The 21,289-nt window shown below is 43.4% G+C and overlaps 1 protein-coding gene across 1 annotated transcript in view; it reads left to right on the top strand.

Moving 5' to 3' along the window:
* The first annotated feature begins 1,707 nt into the window (after window positions 1-1,707).
* LOC128881118 (RNA binding protein fox-1 homolog 2) overlaps window positions 1,708-21,289 on the top strand; it is a 99,423-nt gene continuing 79,841 nt past the window's right edge. Inside the window, exons 1-2 of the mRNA XM_054131852.1 lie at window positions 1,708-1,992; window positions 2,602-2,655. Of these exons, the coding sequence (XP_053987827.1) occupies window positions 1,708-1,992; window positions 2,602-2,655 (339 nt within the window). The remainder of the gene's footprint in view (window positions 1,993-2,601; window positions 2,656-21,289) is intronic.

Raw genomic sequence — 21,289 nt, 5'->3', positions numbered from 1 at the left:
CATCGAATAAATCGAAGCTCCCTTAAAACCGTGCTCGTTTCGAATTAATTGCTCCCCGCTCGTTTCTACCCGGTGTACACGGTGAAGTTCGAACGTCTTCTTCGTCTAAGTATGTATTAATAGCACGCGGAGCGTGGCTCAAATTGCTTTAGTTCCAGTTCGCGGTCGGCTCTCGTGGTACCACAGTGCAGACAGTCGTGATAAAGTTCGGCCAACGGTACTCAGTAGTGCAGTCTGAAATTCCGCGTAGCAGCTGCTGCGTCTGACTATACGTGACGTGTGTTCACTTAGCCTCGTTAGTAGCGCAAGGGAGATAAGGTCAGCCAGCGCGGCTGACCACTTACGAACGACTCCACTTCGGAGTCCTGTGGACTAGTGCATTTCAGAGACGTTGCACACGAGGTGTACACATCCATTTGAACGTTAAATATGTATTATATTTATGAACCCTTTGCACTCGAGATGCTTTCTTAGCATTCTGTTGTCACGAATGCTAAGGGTAGATTGACTTCGAAAATGAGATCTCTAATTTGAGATTGGAAAGTCAGGTCACCTTTGCCTCAACAACAATCATTTTATCGACACTTCGAGTTCCAACGAAGTTAAACCTAAAGGAAACCCAAAGGTGGGTGCATCTCGAGTGCAAAGGGTTAATCAGTATTTGATAGTATAGCTCGTGCTTGTTTAAAGTTCGGAAAATTTAGATGTTATTTTTGTTGGGTTTGAGGGGCAGTGAATTCTAAATGATTTTTTAATATATTCAGTATTTTTAAGGAGGATATTTAAATGGAGAATATAATGTAAGAAATTATGGAGTATTAAATATTGTTACATTTTTGTAACATTAGGAGTAATATGTAAATAAAGACTGGCCTCTATATTAAATAAATTTGTCTATGTTACGTGTATTAAATCGATCGCATTCGATTGCATTTCTTGAAATAATTTTTAATCTACACAGGCTCTGTACCTTTTCCATTTCGTGCGTGCTCCATTTTTGCAATTGTTGTTAAGAAGTAAACTCTAATTAAGATGAGAAAAATGGTTGCCTTCAACTGTTGGGCCGATTATCGTGCCCTAACGCTCGAGAAATCGCCCACCTCTTGCGTAAACCTTAACCACGACGATTGTATCTTCGCTCCGTGTACGAGGAAACCCTCTCAGACCGTGAATGATTTTTTACCGAGATTAGGGGAAGATCGAGCGAGTCCAATTAACCGAGATTTAGAAATTTAACGAGAAGAGATTGGTGCACGATTTATCGCTTCATCAAAAATAAAATAATAACACTCGATCGTACGATTCGGTACTTTTTAGAGAACTCTTTCACTGGGGGGGGAAAAAAAGAGTAGTAACTGCATTTTGATCATGTACTCCATGATGTTCAGTCGCTATGAGAGTATTACTAGCACATTAATTGAAATTTTATGCGATATTATAAACTACAAATATAAATTTGTACGAATGGGAATCATTATCTAATTTTGAAAGAAACCACTGATATCGGTAGTCTAATCTTGAGTGACGAGAGCAGCCATTGTTTCCTGGCATAGAACTAAAAATATAGTAATTGAGACCATGTAAGAAATGATCGACTAACAAATATAAATTTGTGTAAATGGGAAAGATTATCTGGCATTGATTTCAATCGACCAATCTCGAGCGAGAAAGGGAGCTACTATTTTTCGTCACGGGCCTAATTCAAATATGTTTGATCTTCGACGACAGTCGGAGGTGTTTCAGGCAGCAGTGGCGGCCGCGGCAGCTGCAGCTGCAGGAGGCGGTGGTCAGCAACCAGCACCGACACCCGCTGGCAACGAGACCAGCCCCGAGGGTACCGTCGAGGGCAGCACCATGGTACCTGTCACTTCCGGTGCAACGACACCTGCAACAGCGACACAAGGCACCGACCTGAAAAGTCAACCAAAACGCCTTCACGTCAGCAACATACCTTTCCGTTTCCGGGACCCTGATCTCAGGGCAATGTTTGGGGTGAGTGCTCTCTCTCTATACTTTCCTTTCATCGGGAATGGGCGAAATTCCATTAAAAGAACACCCTGTGACGATTTATTCGTGACATTTATTCGTTCGAACGGTTGACTTTTACAAATGACTTTTATTAATTGAATTAAAAGTAATTCTGTTTCACTATTATTGATTATTCAACCCGAGTGAAGGTATTTGTAGTCCTCCACTGTGAAATATAGTTCGTTCTTAAAGCTGGAGTGGCTAGAATTATTAAAACTGCAACGAGTTATTACGTTGAATAATTGATATAAGTACTACGTAATTATTGAGACGATTCATTCTCCGTAATTTTATCAAAGAACCAGATAAAGAATTTGCCCATCCCTTCGTCCATTTGCACGTAATTTAAAAGGATCGCTTCTGCTGTTCACGATATTCGTCTTTTCAACTTATGAAACGCAATTCTTACGATAGTATTAATATCGAGAATTTGAACGTCGTTTTTCTTGGAGTGAAAAATATAGTAAAAGTATTTAGTTTTTAATTATTTTTTTAACGGTTTTGTACGTTTGCTTTCGGAGTAGTTTTTATAGTGTTACGTTCTCGAGACAACGTTGCTTTTCTCTTTTTCAGCAATTCGGGCCAATCCTCGACGTGGAAATCATATTTAACGAAAGGGGAAGCAAGGTAAGCTCACGTCGCCCTTAGGCTGCGAGCCACCCCTGTCAACCCACCCCCGAAAATACTGTTAGACTTAAGCCACACTGTCGGCTCGAACGAAATCCTCGTTCCTGGGATGAATTCGCTTCGCGCCACCTCGAGATCTACCCTCAACTTCCTTATTCCATCGTTGAACGTTAATCCATCCTCAGCTGCGAATCCCACCTCTTCGCTCCTCTATTATTTATTACATTGTATACTTAACATATCATCTACTGTATTGTCCAGATATCCCATATTGTATTATGTATCAGTACTGTACTATGCAGATATTTTACATACATATATATTCCTATTTTCATAATAAAACAGTGAATTCAAAGAGAACCAAAGTAAAATCATTCCAAACATTTCCTTTACCTTATCCATTCCTATTAACGATTTATATTATTTCTTTGTAAACAGAACTCTTAACTTGAAATGAATGTAACTCGTCAAGGAATAATTCTCATCAGCATTCCAACGGATTCTCCATCGACAGACCAATTCCTACAGCAACTTTCCCAATTTTCCTGCCCCAGGTGCTTTCGTCCATCCCTTAGCGATACGTCGTGATTTTTCCTCGGACATCACGTTCGCTTATTGGAAAACTTCAGGCGATGAGATACCCCAGTGGCGAGGACGTCACGATGCCGTAATCATTTCTTCGAGGAGACGCAGCTTCGCAACGTAATCGCGTCAGAATTCTCAGCTCCTGCTTCTTCTTATTCGTCAATTACAATTTCATTCCGCGCTTCGATTTTCGGTTCAACGAATATCAGCCAAAAATTCGCGTACCATTTGTTCGTTGGTCAGAACGTTCCAGATAAAAATTTTGCCTCTAGTTTCCAAAAAATTCGAAATTGGAACGTTGCGTCTTCTCGTTCTGTACGTTCTTTTGCAGCGCGGCGGCAACGACGTGCCATTTTGTAAAAATGGTATCTAATAAATAAAAAAAAAAAAAACTCACGGTGCCATTGTCGAATTAAGGGTTCTTCTACCCCTGGATCTCGCGCCGAAGATATATAAAAAATTCACGAGCGTATAATCTCAATGGCATAAATAAGTAGAAATATAAAATCGAGCATAATCTGACAGGAAATCGTGGTGCATCAGAATTTTTATATTTCTTTTTACACAAGTCAGATTCCCAGGTCCTCGGTCGTTAACGCGGCTATTTTTACCAACTCTCTGGTAGATGAATTTTATTTCACGCGGAAGAAACTGCGACGGACAACGACGTCCCATAATTCATATTTCTTACACGCGATCTTCCACGGACAGCAGGATTCGATGAAAGGGCGCAATCAGGATTCGAAATTCGATCCCCGTCCCTAGCTAGTCGCAGACAATTACTTCCAATGGCCTTTCATATTTCTCCACAAAAGACCTCGTCGATTCTGCAATATATCCAACGATGGCTGCGATTATTAACTTGGGATTGGATGAATTTTTCTTTAGGGAGGTTTGCTCCAGGTGGTTCGACCGATCCAGGTGGATCCAAGAGGGATGAGGATTAGATGAAGTCGCAGTTTTTTGCTCGCAGGTGTCTTGATTTATTTTGTGGATTTTAACGACTGATCTCTCTTGGAGCCCAAGATCTAGATATCAGTTAACAACCGATAGAGTTGTAGATCAGGCACGACTGCTACCTGTTTTTCATCCGGTGGATTTTTATGATCTTGACTGATGCAGGGTGTGTTCGCATTACTTCTAGTCTCGTCTATTTCCTCCTTTATTTTTAAGACTAAAAATTGAGATTTTCTGTACGATCCCGACGATCTCTACCAGTATCGAGCTCCAGGGAAAAATGCAGCTACGTTCGTTCGGGAAACGTACAAGGAAGTCGTCGAAGTAAGCCCGTGGGAATAAAAAAGAAAGGTGAGCCACGGAGTTCGTCACGGCGGCAGAGAGTTTAAAATGCAAATAGGTTTCAATATGGATGACAACGGTCTGGATAAGATCCGCAGTAATACATCGTGCCGACAGCTGGCATCCGGTGAGCTTGCATATTCAGCGTCTTTGCGTCAAGCACACTCAAGTGCACTTCGTCAAGCTCCCGCGGTACCGGTAACCTATTAGCGTAGGGGGCTGCTGACGACGTCACGCACATTCGTCCATTGTCCACTCGATGATGATCGAGCTTCACCTCCGCGGAGCCTGGCGACTTGCGTCTGGATTGGATTGTTTAGCCAGGAACGCTTGCTTAGGGAAGCTTTCAATCTACTGAAAGTGTACAGCGTATCTTGATTGCGCTGGTCACTTGACGAGTCCAAGGTATTCTCTTTGAAATGTACATACGTTTCTGCACTTTGGAATTTAAGGGATGCATCCCAGGTTGGGGATTAATAGCATCTGACAGAACTAGGATTTTTTTATAGTGGTTCTTTTCGAATATTCTTAACGTCACTTGTATTTTCTTCTTTACGTACGATGCCTCCTTAGGTAAATAGAATCTCAAAGAAAAATTATCCAAATGATATCAAGCTCGCAAAAGAAACCTGTACTGTATTAATATTACCGCCTTGCTGAAACGTGACGTTATTTTCTATCTTTGATATTAAATTACCGTTGGCACTTATTCGAACAATCGAAAAGTACGAGCTACCTTTGATCAGCTCTAACAAAATCGATGCTCGATTTTAAGTATTCCTCGAGTCGAGAGTGCCGTCTCGTCTTGCGATCTACCTTGGATCGATCTCAACGGCAACAGCCCTTAATTTAGCCCCTCGAAGCTGAGAGCCCTTCGACCTCGGTCGGTGACTTCCGGGGGGGTTGGACCATCTAGAATACCAAGACTACTCGTATCGGTCAACCCTTCGACCGATCGATAATGGAATTTCTGGTAAAATGAAATTTCCCGCGTAGTTTCTCGATATTATATCTGAAATTCTAACGTCGGGGCTCCCGAAGGGCTCGGTAAATATAACGCGCGGCTTGGCTGAATTTAATTCACTTACGAGGTGGATTCTTTTCGGTCTCTCCCCCGCTGGAGCCCAAGATCTAGATTTGATTTAACTTGGCTCGAATATTGCTCGGGTTATTCCGGGACAGTCTTGATTCGATTTGCTCGGAAAAAGTTCGCAATTCTTTAGTTTCCATCGGGGGGGGACTTTTAGATCCGATATTGATCATCGAACTCCTCGCGTACAGGCCTGCTCAAGAGTCCAAGGACGAGAGATAGATTACTTTCTATCGAATAATAGAACTTTTATTACATTGGCAGGCTCGGAGATTAACTTTGAAACATTGGAAAAATGTGAAGATATTTATTTGGTGGCTTGTACGTGAAGGTTAGTAGAAAAGAAGAAGAATGGTGAAATTTCTTTATAGTTCGTATAATATCGCTGACCATCTATGGGCCCGTGTTACTTTCAGATCGCATGCTAATATGTAAATGGTTTTATTTTACCAAATAATTTTAGTTTTCTCACAGACCGCAAATATCAAACCGATCCCTTGCAAGTTGTTCGTAAATTTGTGTTATTTAAACAGAGTATGCTCCGGCATACTGGCATAGTGGTAGAAATGAATTATTAATAAAATCTTCATGGCAGGAAAAACTAAAATTACGAGCATTAAAAGTATCTTCCAAGCCTTCCACGCATTAAAATTCTTTTTCAGTATCATTCCTCCGTTCGTACTCCACGGTAATAATAAAATTCATAATCTACCGTTCGCTCTATGTTTGTCGGCATCTGGAAACTTTCGAGCAGCAGTGCACTCGCGTTTCGTCCAATTCCCGGAGGTGTCCGCCACGGACTCAGTCTTCGGCTCTGGAGAGGACGATTCGAAAATGAATCGTGACTGAAATATGTATTCCCAGCGAGTGTGTTTAATCGCAAAAGTCCAACGTTCCCAAAGGATTAATTGGACTTCCCTCTTTTTTCTCTCTTCTGCGGTAAAACCGTAGAAACTTCGAGTCTGCGAACTCGTCCAGAGAGGAGCTGCTCAGGTTCTCTCCCGAGAGAGGAAAAGAGACATTGCAACGGAGAAAGGCGGAGGATCTTCAAATAAAAGGATCGAGACGCGGGCGGAGCGTCGTAATTGGATCAGAAATCCATTATTTCAACCAACACCTCGGCGAATAATGATTTTCTGAAACACGAACCCGGAGGAGTTTCAACCCCCGAGGGCGCTTTCGAGGACCTGGGTCGAGTCGAGTTCTTCCCGGGTTCCATGGAAGATCGAACGATTATAGAGACTTCGGTGCGAGCTCGAAACTGCGACTAATCCGCCTTTGTGACTACTACAGCAGTGATTAACACCTCCGCAGATCCGATTACATCCTCTCTTTGCTTCGTTGATTAGAATTTCAATTTCGTGCCGGCCAATCGATGGACCGAACAAATCGACGATTTCCCGGTGACGTCGAAAATCAAATAAAAGACGTCACCGGCTGTTAGCGTTCGTCTGTTGAGCAATAATGGCGCGGAGAGGTCTATTTCGATCGTTCAGGGGCAGGTCTGATAGGAAGTCCGGTCCCAGGCGCATCCGTCGTCGAGGCAGAACCAATCCCAAGTGGAGTACACGGCTTTCCCAGTTGCAGAGGGGAAGAGGATCCTACGGACCTGCCAGGGAGATTAATTAAATCCCATTGACAACGAGGATGTTGTCGCGAATCCACGAAATGCATCGACTCTGTCTTTCGTCTCCCTAGTGGCGATTGGCCTCGATTGGTCGCGTCAAGTTCGTATAAGGAATCATGGTTGATCCCTGAAGAGGTCACCGAAAAATTCCATCCTGGCTGATCTTCGTGTCGTTTACATCTTCTTTTCGAAGGAGAATTATCCAGTTTGTGATCCATGGATCGCGGTATTGGTTCAAGTTCCTGTTCATCTTGGATCCTTGGGGATTGGATAGGGTTCTTAGAGTTTCAAGGGTTTTCAGGGTTTTTTAGTTCATCACTGTAGGTTTCATGATAACTTCTGTTGGTTGATGCGGGTTCGGTACATTTTTGTGAGAGGATTCTATATCCTCGAGGCCTGTGATGTCGCGAAGCTTCATTGGTGAGGGTTGATTTCTTTAGCTTCCAGGGATGTTAATTTTCGCAGGTATTGCAGCTTCAAGTTCTGATTACGAGATTAATTTCTAAATAGATTCGTGACTCTAGATTTGATGGTAGATTTTGTTGGTTTAGTGGAGGTTCGAAACAATCGTGAGAGGATTTTGCAAATTTCGATATTCGCTACTCGTGACTGATAGCTTCATCGAGGTTGGATGCTTATTTCTTTAGCTTCCAAGGATGATTAATTATTTATCGACGGCATTATAGCCGTATTGTAGCAAGTGCTGATCGGTTCAGAGATTTTCATGTGATCATGAGTGCGACTGGTTAGTTAGTGGCGCATTTCGAAGATTACTCGAGGTCCGATCTCGGCTATAAACATTGACGATTAGAGAGGATTTCGGATCTTTCAATATTGCTGAACGCTCTCATTCGTCACGACGATTGCGTGGACCCTCTCCGCTGCTGATTAGTCGGTAGTTCAAGGCTTTCATCGTCACTCAAAGCTGTCATTGGTCGTGACGCTTACGGTGAGCCAAAACGGTGTCTGGTTAAGTTCTCGAATCGGTGAGCGTCCTCCCTGTCTATCTTCAGGATCGATCCCGACGTTTCGTCAGGATTCAAGCTGGTTCCATGATGAACCATCCAAGAATGACTTAGAATATCGAAGAACGAAGTTTGAAATACAATCGAGTATTATTCTGTGTCTAGATAAAGTTTCCTTGCAATCATTATAACACTGGTGTTACTATCGTGTACAGATATCGACAATAATTCTACCACTTTCTTCTTTTTCCATTTAACTATCTTTTTCGCGAGTGAAAACACTCCTCGTCCCTCGTTTATTTACCCCGGTACACCCCTAAATAATCCAAACCCCAAGCCAGCCCTGTAGCTCGTTACAAAACACGATCTAATCGTGTTTTCGCGATCGTATACACGAATCCGCGAGAAACGACGGCTCGTCAAGGACGACAGCGATAGCGAGTGTTTGTTCTTTGAGGCCGCCTCAATTTGTGGCCGGTCGACGCGGCTGACTTCGCGAGGGGTTACCTTTTGGCCGTGGTAAATGGAAACCTTAGCGGGAAAGCCACCGATAAATCGCGCAAAAACGGCCTCCGTCGCGCGTATAATAATTCCAAACGCAGGTCGACATTCATCACGCGTCAGAGATCCGGCACCGACAATGGCACCGTCTACCGTTTGCATTGCAAATATATTTCGAGAAGAAATACGCGTCGGCGCTCGTTGCCGTCGCATTTTAGCATTTAAGCGATCGCGGGGACGTGACGGGATCCCCCCAGCCACGGAAAATGCACGCGATACATACCTGGGGAAAATTCAATCGAGCGCGAGCGACCCTCGCGTCTCGATGGAATTTATTATTTATCGAAATACGACGTCGGACGACCTTATTCCAGGGGCGTTTCTAGACGGAATGCGGCGTTTCATTTTGGAAACGCGAAGGCTGTCTTCGAATCTCGAGAGTGGAGGTTACCTTCGTGGGCCGGAAGTCGCTTTCTAATCTCCGGAGCGAAGGCCGCCTTCGGATCTCCGAAGATTAAAACGGAACATGTATATTTATATATTAACTGTGGACTTCGTGCGTTTATAGTTTGAGAAAACGTTATGTATGTGCTGAACGTGATCGAGAGGTATATAGCACTTACGCAAAACGAAATATTAACCCTTTTCACTCGAGATCTTTTTTTTTGGTATCTGCCACTCGAGATGTTTCTTAGCATTCTGTTGCCACGAATGCTAAGGTATCTAGATTTGAGAATAAGATCGCCTTTACCTCACCGACAATCATTTTATCGACACTTCGAGCTCCAAAGAAATTAAACGTAAAGAAACATTAGGTATTGTAGATTTGCTGCGTGAAACCTAATCACGGCTCTCAAGTCACCTTTCGAGTGCAAAGGGTTAATATTATTGGATCGATTAACACGTTGGTCGCCGCGTCACCCAGAAACGAGCGACATGACTTATCATTAATGAACTAAACGAATCAGTCCCAAAGGTAAAACAATAACGAAAATAAATCTGTATAAATTCCGTGTACTTGATAACGTCAAGAAATTAAATACCGCGATGAATATTAAATTATCTAATCTAGCCTCGTGACAAAATTAGAATTTTATAGACATTTTCACGAGTTTAGCTCGGCAGTCAACGTGTTAATAGAATTATTTCTATACATATTTGTCTAAGTACATTTCACAGTACATTATATGCTATATTAATAATATAATTTTCTACATACATTCCGTATGTTTTCCACATTAGCCTACCCCACATAGTCCGCAGTCTATTTATTTATATACATTATCCGATACGATTTCGTTAATAAAATTTAACGGCGATCAAGGAGAGCCCATTTTTATTCTTGAAACGTGAAAACCCCTCGATGGATCCCGTCACGACCACGCACGACATTATTCGCGTGGCTCCTGCGAGCGTCCTCTAACCTGGCAAGAAGATGGCCGTCGCGGGAGCCACGCTACCTAGCCGTAAGGTGAGCGAGAGAGTGATGATCGCGCGAGTCTGTGAGAGAGACCTTTTCTCGAAAGCTTCGTCAATGTAAATGGAATGTGGCATCCCTAATGAAGTGCAGCATTTTGGAGAAGAGATATATATACTTTGAGAGCAGCGCGGAGGAGTGCGCCGATCCCGTTGCCCGACTTCCGTCAAAATCTTTCTTCGCTACTTCGATCTTGAAGTTCGCGGACTCGCGGGATTCTAGAAGAGTTCGATTCGAATACGGATCAGTGGAACGAAGAGACCAAGTTCGCTTTTTGGGCAGTGGTTGGCGCGCTTCTCTAGCGCTGAGTATGTGCCAGCGACACGTACATACATACCATAATATAACCAATGGTGTTAGTTCTCGTAGTTGTTAGACGAGCTATTGCATTTTTACTAGCTAGCATTCCGCATTTTATCATTATTTAGCTCCCATTGGTTATAAGGCAGCTCGGTGCACCTTGCGTAACTGTGTTCGCGGCTGCTTTCGACGAACTGTGTACGAAGTAACTAAAAACATACTTCCAACCCTCCCCTGTCATCCACCACCCCGACACGTTGCGTCTCTCTCGGCGGTTCCTGCGGCCTCCCAACGTCCATCTTCTTGTACAGTTCGGTGGAAGCTGGACTTGCAACAGCCTTCGCGGATCTAACCATTATAGAACCTCGATTGTTGCGGGAAAGTGAGCCTGGGTGTTCCTGCGATGTACGAGGTCCGTGCAGGAATCAACCGATCACGAAGGAACTCGGTTCATCCGTAGACCACTGATAGTTCCATTTCCTCTTCCGATGCACTTCCGACTAAGCGACCACCTTCTTCACTTCTCGATCCATTGTAAGAAGATTATTGCACTTGATGCAATAATCGAGGTTACAGTAATTTGCCGTGCAACGGACCTTGGATTATTGCAGGAAAAAGCTGGAGGTACATTAGAAGAAATCCACTTTTGCACAGCAACAAGGAAGTTTTCCTTGATATCACGCACCATCTTTCCTACGTGTGAATTACTGGAGCTCTCCAAGCAATGATCTGACCTCTGTTCTTGCAAGCAAACGAACCTACGATTCCTTCAACGATCGAGGTTCGTCACGCAACCTAATCACAACCTAATCAGGACCTAACTCACTCGCAACCCTACCATGTGCAAAACCTCCTCAAGCGACCAGTCCCTCTACCTGTCGACCTGCACAGACCTCGTGCAGATGGCTCTCGAGCAGTAATCGAGGCTCTAACGTCTTCTGATTCTCGTTCGTTGATCGTTCCGAACGATGGACGCAGCAGTGGACACACGGTGCACCCGGTGAGCCGACTGCCGCCACTTCCGGTCGCGGAGGAGACCCTCGGGAGATGCTGCCCCATTTGATTTGATGAAACTTTGTCACACCTCGTTTCATCCGACGCTATACTTCTCTAACCATACCCTCCACTCTACGTTCCTTTTTCTCTCTCTTTCTTTCTGCGACGAGTCTTCCCCAAGGCGTTTCAAGGCCAGCACACGATACGATCAGCGGCAGCAAGTTCAAACAGAAATATTACCGTCACCGACTAACAAACTACCGCGATCTTTGCCTGTCCACCGAGTCGATCTTTCCGAGCTCAGACCTGCTTTCGATAACTTCTCGAGAGACCTGTTACGGTCTCGATCTATCCAACACACAGTATTATGGTTCACACACTCGCGCCGAGTCTCTACTAATCCACCTGCAAAACGTGTTGGGCTGTAACGCATGGGATGTCCGCTTTATTTGTTCGAAAATAATTTCACACGTCGACCATTTTCGGTGTTATCGACGCATATTCTGGGAGGAATTAATCATCTTGATGCTATGCGTGCCCGGGGCAGATGCGTGGAAAGAATTCTGCGCACCTACCTCGCGCAGGACGCGACAGGGTGCGTGGTTCCTCTGCTGGCGGCGCTAGTGAAACTTTGAGACTCAAACAGTAAGTTCCTTTAACGTAAGTTAGACTTTTACTAGAGCGAATACGTTCGAAACATGAGTTATTACGAACGCTTATGGTTCGCTTTAATATCGAAGAATAGAAACGATTGATGCAGAGATATAGAGTAAACGAAATGGGATATTAAACAAGAATAGCTTCGTTTTTGCAGCGGACAATCCGTTGGTTGCTGCCCAACGCATACAGCATGATACCGTACATATTTATATTACCATTGCATCCTCCAGAAGTTTCTTAAGTATATATATGTATATATAACGAATATACGTATATGTATATCGACACCGACACGCAAACACGACACAGTCACACACACAGACACGTTATACATGTACGTACGTATCTCTATCTGATTGTTATATCATTATTATATATGTAAATAGTAGTCGCACGCTTTTGTCTAGGCGAGTCGAAGGTATTAACGAAAGGCCCTGGCTTCTACCACTTTTATTATTCACGTATGTGTCTTAGGATAGAGAAATGCTGCTTTCGATCTCACCAATCGTTATATCCGACGTTTTTACAGTTTCACGCGCCGTTTGGCTCTTCTCGTTGCAACAACATTATTCTCTCTGTCGAAAACGTCCCACATCCTCGACATCTCCTCGAAGCGAACCTCCTAATTCGACCCTGTCACCTTTCCCACGTCCTCCGGGGTGCAAGAGAAATATTTTTAGCGACTTTCAGAGATGGAATCTCGCCTCTGAATTGGAGGAAATTTTGTTTAGACGAGATCGGCTGGGTTCTACTTTATTTTATTTTATTCAACGTCTTCGTTGCTCGAATCCTTAAGGGTGCAATAACAACCGTAACCATACGACGTTTTGAGAAACAACTATTTTTCGTGCTTCTTCGAACCCATTTATCTTTCCGCGGGGAGGAATGGAGCCTCTTTGTACACTATATTTTCTCGCATTTTATCTTCTCGTGGCAAATTAACGTTCGCTTCGCGTAGCATAATATAACGAACTGCGTGCAGTAAAGACGTTAAATAAATAAAAATGAAACGCACAGGAACCATCTATCTCAACAAATTTCTATCGACTCATTCTTCTGAGTTATTTCTTACTTCTTTATTTTTTTTTCCAGTTTCTAAAATTATTCAAAGTAGTTTCAAATGTGTTCGTAGTCGAACTCTTGGCTTTTGTGGAGTTGAAAATTGTTCGAAATTAGCCACGTTATGGTTGAACCCCGATAAAAAAGGTAAATATACGTCTTGCACCCTGTGTAGAAGCTTGGACGCACGGTCTGATCTCGCGAAACGTTTTTCAAATGTGCTCCGCGATGGTGCCAGAATTTTCGAAATCCCCACCCTTTCGAGTTTGAAAATTCAACGCGGCAAGTGGAAGCTCGGACGTCGCGATTCTAATATTTTTCAAACGCCCCATCCGCGAACGTAACGCGAGAAAAATCGACGAATAACGGTTTACGCTACCCTTATCCGTGGAGTGAGAATTCCATCTGGAGATTCACCGAGAGTTTTCCAAAGGGATCTCGCAGAGCTCGGGAAGCAATCCCATCGACGTTGGTTTCTCGTCCGTGAAATTTGCAACACTGATCGAAAGAATTCCTACGGGAAGCCTTGAAACCCCTTGGACTCCTGGCCAGAAGGTACTAGTTAACGAGAGGGAGAGATCACAGAAAGGAAAAGATGGAAACTGAGAGAGGGATATATTATATCTCGTGCCACTTCCATTGCAGAACACAGACGCAAACACTCCTTGTCTCTTGACTCACCCTCTCTGTCTCTCTCTCTCTATACGTATCTATATATATATAATCTTGAATCTCGTATTGTTTTGTGCGCTTTTATATCGCTGTTTGCCAGCTTCGGTCACAAACTTCAAGTATTCTTCAAGTTCCCCTCTCCCCGTCTCCCTCCACTTCCATTTCCCCTCCTTTCCGACCCCTAATTGCCCACCTCCGAACGTTTAACGCTGAACACGCACGGAACGTTTATCCGCGCGAACACACGACGATCGCACCGATTATCTTAATTATCCTAAACGAGCCGCTCATTGTGCGAACGGTGGGAATCCATTTTTGGGAGAAACGAGGCTGATGGAAGCAGTGCCTTAAAAGTATCTTAAAAGTATCTTAAAGTGGAGGTCCGTATTATTTCGGATCTTTATTGCATGTATCTCTCGAGAATGATGTTCTTGGTTATTTACGTATTCGTATACAATCGTGATTCTCGTTAAAAGTTTCAGTTTTTCAACGAGTCCCTCTGTTTTCTTCTCTGTATCGAATAAGAGAAACATTTTATTTTACTTCGTAGAAACAAATGGATTCGCAGTACTCTCACGACGGACGTTTCGCGTATCAATTATCCACGTGTGGATTTCAATTTTACTGTTCAAGTTTACTATTTTTTTTTTTCTTTTTTTTTCGTTCCCCGGCGAACGTAAGCAATTTTTCGCGAGCTTGATCACAGGAAAAAGTATAAAAACGAAGCGATAAAAGATTCAATCGCGACGAAACACAAATCACCCGATCCAATTTCCTCCCTTTAATAAATCACGACGATTTCATCCCTCCCTCTCCGAGCCTGATCGACAATCACGCATTAATCCACACAACGTATGGTCGACTGATCGTTTGTCTTGGTTGTTCGTTGGATAGCTGTCTCTTCTGGAACACGGCACACGCTCACACTCGGTGGAAGTAGTGTTAACACCTTTGTTTCTCTTTTTTTTTTTTTTTCTTTCCTTCTACTCTGTCTTGCCACGTCTTGCACCTAGCTGTTAAGTAATTGGTCGATCATTGTTACACTCCAACACGCGACGTTGATCACTGTCACTTCCCCCGTAACACGCGAGGAAACCTCGTCAAATCGAAGCCTGTGTGCGCATTTGTCTCCTAATTGGAGTGGAGAACCGCCAAATCGCGACTCCGTTGTCGCAGTTCGTTTGATAAAGGCGCGGAGCCTCTTTGGAAGGGTGCGAGAACAAGGCGGAAGACTTCTAATGTTCGGTTCGGTGGGACATTACCAGCGGGAGAAATCTTCACCTCGGCGGTTGCGATGCAGGATTTCGCGGCCGTGGAGAGAATGGAGAGTAGCGTCGTCGAGGACTCGAGAAATCGTTAAGGAAGTCGTTAACGATGACCAACGACCTTTACGGAAAAACGAAACGTGGAACTGGAGTACCGTAGAGCGAAATTCCTACGTTTATGGGCCATTCGAGTCGTACTTGGGTATCTTTAACTTCGTGTCGTAGACATCCGTCTTCTTCGTATCCAATTCGATCGAGTTGCTCGCGTTAATTCGATATCTGGCCAATTTCTTCGTTGGGAATTCGATTGGTATTTTAAGTTTCGTGGCGGAGCTCGCAGTTTTCTTTGTACTTCGATTCGATTGAGTCGCTGGTATAGTTGACGGTTCAATTTAACTCGACATCTGGCCATATCTTCGCTTGCAGTTTAATTAAATCGATAGGATAGTTGAGAAAGTTGAAATCTAACTCAGCATTCAGGCACTTCTTCACCCCCAAACCAATTCACTTCCTGCTATAATTGAAACTTGAAGTTCAACTCGTCATCTGACTACATTTTCTCTCTACTACCCAACTCTAATCTACCCAACTATACCACAACCATTCTAATTGAATTGAAACGTCAAACATCGAGTACAGCGAAACGAGCTGTTGCAAAAGTTCGATCATTTCGCTCGGCATTAATCTATGTCCGACTCCAGTTTTCGATGCCCAATCGTCCAAGTACTCGCTAAACAAACGAGCGTAGTTCTTATTGCGTTTTCTTGGTGCGTCAGTCGCGGCAATTAATCACAGTCGACGAGACAATTAGTCATCTCGAGATCGTATCTGTAGCCCGAGACATGTTACTTACACTGTCTCGTATCCGTTTCGACGGATCTTGGATTGGTAATCGGCTACGTGTCATGCACGATTGCTCCATTCGATGAAGATAACTTTTTCCTTCGATTAGGAACAATTTAGAAGCACCAGGTCGCATTGAGATGTCATTGAAGTATTTATAGCGTATAAAAAATGGCCTGTTTAATTATTCTATAGCCAGTATGTTAATAACCAAGGAGGAAAACAAGGCTGTGTTTAAACAAAGACAAATGGCATCGGTCGTTACAAACGCTTAATTTGCGTCGATGTTATCGGTATCGATCGATATGAAATAATTGCACTGCAACGCCAATTTCCTCTTTTTTAATAATAAAAAGCTGAGTTTTGAAATGACGAGCATCGAGAGTCAATATATTAAATAAATACACGTTGAAATAAATCCAAGAAATGATGTTCTCATTTCTCGTTGTTTAACTTAGTTAACTAAAAGAAGGCAAATGCGATCGTATCGAACTCTACGATTACATAGTTAAATAAAGAAAAGCTAAGACGATCTTATCAACGCAAAAACACGTACAAAGTGGACTCGTTAACAGTTTGTTTCTTCGTTTCAAATTTTTATATTCTATAATTTAAACTTCAGGTTTCTTTCTTTTTTTTTTTTATATTTCACGACCAGCGATGAGAACTTTGCAGAAGCAGATAAAGAGTGTTTGTGAGATATTTCTTTCTGCAATGCGAACTTTAATTGTTATTCTACGAGCAAGGATAGGAACTTTGCGAAAGTAGATAAGGGTGTAGAATTAGGGTGAGCTTAGATAAGAATTTCGCCCATCTCTGTACGATAGTGGCGCTGATTAATGGCGGCACTGTGATTTCGCTGAGACTGACCACGAAACGAATTCGGCATCACCCGAAGCCAGGGATAGGCAACATTGTTATCTCTATAAAAATTTTTAGCGAGGAGCTTAGGATAGCCTAATAAAATTATTATTCTAAATTTCCGAGTACGACTTGAAATTTGAATTAAATTAAATTTGATCTTGATAAATAAAATTCTTTTGATTGGTCGCGTATCAAGAAAGGATCAAAATAAATTACTTTTACGCAGTAACACTTGGAGACATTTTTTGACGAAGAAACGTCACCGCGAGCCAAGCCATTGCCTAACGAAGATATATCTACTTCCGTCTCGATCGATTTTCCTCGATTTCTAGGACGTGATTCCCTCGTTTCGAAGTTCGATTTTCATCCTGCTGGATAAGCTGTTTCTTTCGAATTTCCAGTTTGCGAGTTCAGGGTAGAATTTTTATTTCAACAGAATTAACGCGAGGCCTGTATCGCTGCCACTGGTCGAAAGATTTGTAAGACTCCGTTGTGGATTAATTTCCTGAAAGAAGAGGAAGAGGTTGGCGTGCAGGTCACGCCAACCTCAATTTTCCGAAGGCTGATAAGGTTAAAAGAGGTTTAAAGAGCTTTTCGTCCGAGATCGCGATCTCTCGTCGCGTGAAGCTTGCTAGCAAACCGTTCTTCCGGACTTTCTGCCAAGAAAATTACCGAGGAAAATAGGTACGAACATTTTACGACAATGTATTTCAGTCCAACGTTTCGTTTGGACTATTTATTAGTCGAATGTTAGTTCGATTTCAGTACTGTGAAGTTCCGTGGAATTTTCCATAAACAAGAGCTTGTAATGAATTTCCCTAAGTGACGTTCGCAATACGAGCGAATCTATTTTCCTGTACATAATTTACCTTAAAGGACCTATAAATTCTCTATTTTTTTTTTTAGTATACATTCGTTACTCGTTAAAATACTTGCGAAACTATTTAAAGAGAATCAAATTTTACTTAAAAAATGTTGCCTAAATCTGTCTCCTGTCTTCTCTAATCGAACTAAAATTAAACGAAATTTTCGTTTCCCCGCCTTCGATTATTCTGCGCTTACGAAATCCTCTTCTAATTTTTATTCGAATACGCCCTATCCAAAAGGAATTCTCGATTTCGATCTCCCTGTATCGACCAGCAGCAGAGATAACGTTCCTCAATAATTCCGATCACGAAATCTGAATTCCCTTCGGCGCCATTTTCTCCCGCTGCTATCATGTTTTATGAAAACTAGGCTTTATTTAAAACGCGGAGTCTCGGGTCCGTGGTCGATACCGTACAGTTCGATGCATTTTGTACCCTTACTCGACACGCGGATCGGTTCGCTTGTCTATTCGATTCCCTTTACGCATTCCGTCCGCTGTATCGTCGGCGCAGCTTATCGACATTATGGTGATTTCCCAAGTGAGTCGACGCCGTGCGTACCGATTCGCGACGTGGAAACTCGCTGAAAAGTTCGGAATGCGATTGCACCTGCGACTGGGATATTTGTTCAGGTTCGAGGCGTCCAGGTCTGTTTGTAACATATTTTTCTTGTTCCAATTCGCGTCCATACCTCGTGACAAAAATGTCCGTCCGTACCATTCGCCACGTGGAACAATGCGAACGCATAAGCTGAAATATTCCACCTAGTATTTTCTAATTCCGAAGTCGGACTGTGAATTCATCTATTTTGATGAGTATTCCCGAATTCTCTCGGTGGAAATCGAGACGAGGGTAAAATATTCACCGAGCCAAAGTATGAGTTCGAAGACTTCGGATGAGATTTGAAACAGTCGTGGAAATAGTTCGGAGAGTTGTCGATGGCAAAGATATTTAACCGACTTCGAAAAAGAGGAGGTTAGTTACTATGAGTCTTCGATTAATTTGATATTAGAAGTGTCGTAGGCCTGTTTAAAACGAAGAATTCGTTGACGACGAGATCGAGTAGAGAGGTCAGTGATCTTTGACATTAACCCTTCGCACTCGAGGCCTTACTTTCTGGTATCTACACTCGAGATGCTTTTTTAGCATTCTATTGCCACGAACGGTAATCTTAGATTGGCTTCGTAGACGTAGCTAATTTGAGATTTGAGTGCGAGTTATTCGAATGCGAGTTCCAACGTTGTTAAACCTATACAAACATTATTGTTGCTTGATTTATTGCGTCAAACTTACATTAGTGACGACCGAGAGCCACCTCTTGAGTTACTGCCTCGAGTGCAAAGAGTTAAGGGTGGCAAGTTCGCTTATCCTCGAGCAATTTCAATCATTTTTCTCCTTTGTGTCGACCTAGGTACACTTTTCTAAAACTAGAACTCTCTGGACAAGCCTTCCGCATTATTCCTCCCGAGTAGCCACAGAAAATCGAACCTCGATTCACAAGAACGCCGCCTGGACAATCGAACGTTATTCTCGAAGATCCTCCGAATCCATCGAACATCACAGAGCGCAACACGTTCCTCCGCTCGTTCGGAAAATCACCAAAGTGAATTACTGCAAAGATTTCCCACGGAACGCCGCCCCTCCTCCCTCTCCCCCGTCTCCAGACTAGTTTCCTCAATTAACCCGCGCGATTAATTAACGAAACGCGGTGAAACTGTAGCTCGATTATTCCAAGGCAATTCTCGGCGGGGCAATTCAATTTCCCCCCATCGATTCGATTATAGCACCCCGGGCGAAAACGAGTTACGATGTGCTCCTCGAGGGGAAAACAGAGCGCGTTTCGTCTCGGCGTGCATTACGTCAGGGGCCAACGGGCAACTTTGCGTTCCTCCCTCCTCTCTTTCGTTCCTCGAAGATGCCGTATTTGATTTGGCTTTAATACGATTTCTCTCAGCCGCGGCAACAGCCTCGATACGTAACCGCCCCTGGCAGCCCAACGGAAGGGGCGTCGAGTCCCGAGGAACTCGATTATCCGTGCGCGAGGCCTCCACCCTCTACTTTCGCGAAACTCTGATTAATTTCTTTAAGAAAGAAACACCCCTGCGAGGCGAAGGTCGCGGCAGCTGAAAGGATCCCGACGCCTCGGAGAGGATTTGCCAGGCTTCGAAACCAGTCAACGTGGAGTTTCCCCTTCGTTGGGGGGGGGGGTGGTTTAGGGAAAACGAAGATCTCTGGATGTGTAGAGTCGCTGTTCGGTCTACTCTCGATTATTTATATTTTTAACCGACTTCGAAAATGAGGAGGTTACTCGATTCGACGTGTATATTTTTTTTTTCTTTCTTCAAATCGATGCATTAAAGTAGATAGAGAAACTACTCTTTCCATCGGTGAAAACCAATCTTAGGTGGAGTTTCCCTTTCGTTGGGGGTGCTTTCAGGAAAACGGAGATCTCTGGGTACGCAGGGTCGCTGTTTAGTCAACTCTCGATTATTTATATTTTCTTCGAATCGATGCATTGAAGCAGATAGAGAAACTACTTTCCATCAGTGAAAACCAATTTTAACTCATCTTCGTATAATCCATACTTTCGTCTTGCGATAAAGAAAGAACAGCCAATTTTGGGCGAGTAGTTCGAGTCGAGATTATCGAATCGAGAAGCGACGACTTTGCTCGTCGTTTCGATTTCCAAGCAAGGTGTGAGCGTGCTGCGTCGACTCTCCGAAGATATCCTTTTCTCCTCGAGTCGTGAGAATTTTAGACGAAGCTCGAAAAAGCGTCCACGGGCCTCGACTTTCAAAATTTCTCCGAGCACCGCTATCGAAGCGAATGGAACAGGTCACACACGCACACAGACCCGCGCGATTCTCTCACACACACGCACCGTATTAAATCCCATCGCCCTCCCTCCCTCCACGAAAGACCACCAAACCCCCCCCCGTTTCCTCCGTTCCCTCGTCTCCCGCTGTACTAACCACCCACTTCTTCATATTTTTTAATTTCTTTTTCTCGTACACGCACCTATCGGTACAAGCAAGAGTCTTTAATGATATGACGATGACCATGATGACATGACACGATATGATATGATATGATAATGAGATGATTAATGTGACCATGACCATGATTTCTTACCATGATTTTATATTTACTTATTTGTTGCACGTTGTTTGGTGCGTCTCCGTAAGCAGTATGACGCGCTCGCAGACCCGCTGGCATAACCGACATTTCGCCAAGGAAAAAACCGTGCTTTAACGTTCGTTTCACTCTTCGGTTAGTCAACGGCAACACTGGCGGCCCATTCTGCGCCCTTCGACCCGCTTCTTCCGCTCCGACGCAACGCTTTTTGGGGTAAAAAAAAAAAAAACCGTCCACGAACAATTTCACAGCAATTGTTTCGAGTATCTTTAAAGGGTACGATTCAATACCACGCGAGAATTGTAAAAATTAACGTAGTATCGTTAGTATCGGGTACGTTTCGCAATTTTGGCCCTAGAAGCTTAAACTGATTTTTGCGATAGATATAAAGTTCTTTTTCTTGTATAATTATTAACCCGTAGAAATGGAG

The sequence above is a fragment of the Hylaeus volcanicus genome, chromosome 8 (genome assembly GCF_026283585.1).
Source record: "Hylaeus volcanicus isolate JK05 chromosome 8, UHH_iyHylVolc1.0_haploid, whole genome shotgun sequence".
Taxonomy (NCBI): domain Eukaryota; kingdom Metazoa; phylum Arthropoda; class Insecta; order Hymenoptera; family Colletidae; genus Hylaeus; species Hylaeus volcanicus.
The sequence above is the reverse complement of the archived record's forward strand: the minus strand, read 5'-3'. Positions and strand labels throughout refer to the sequence as shown.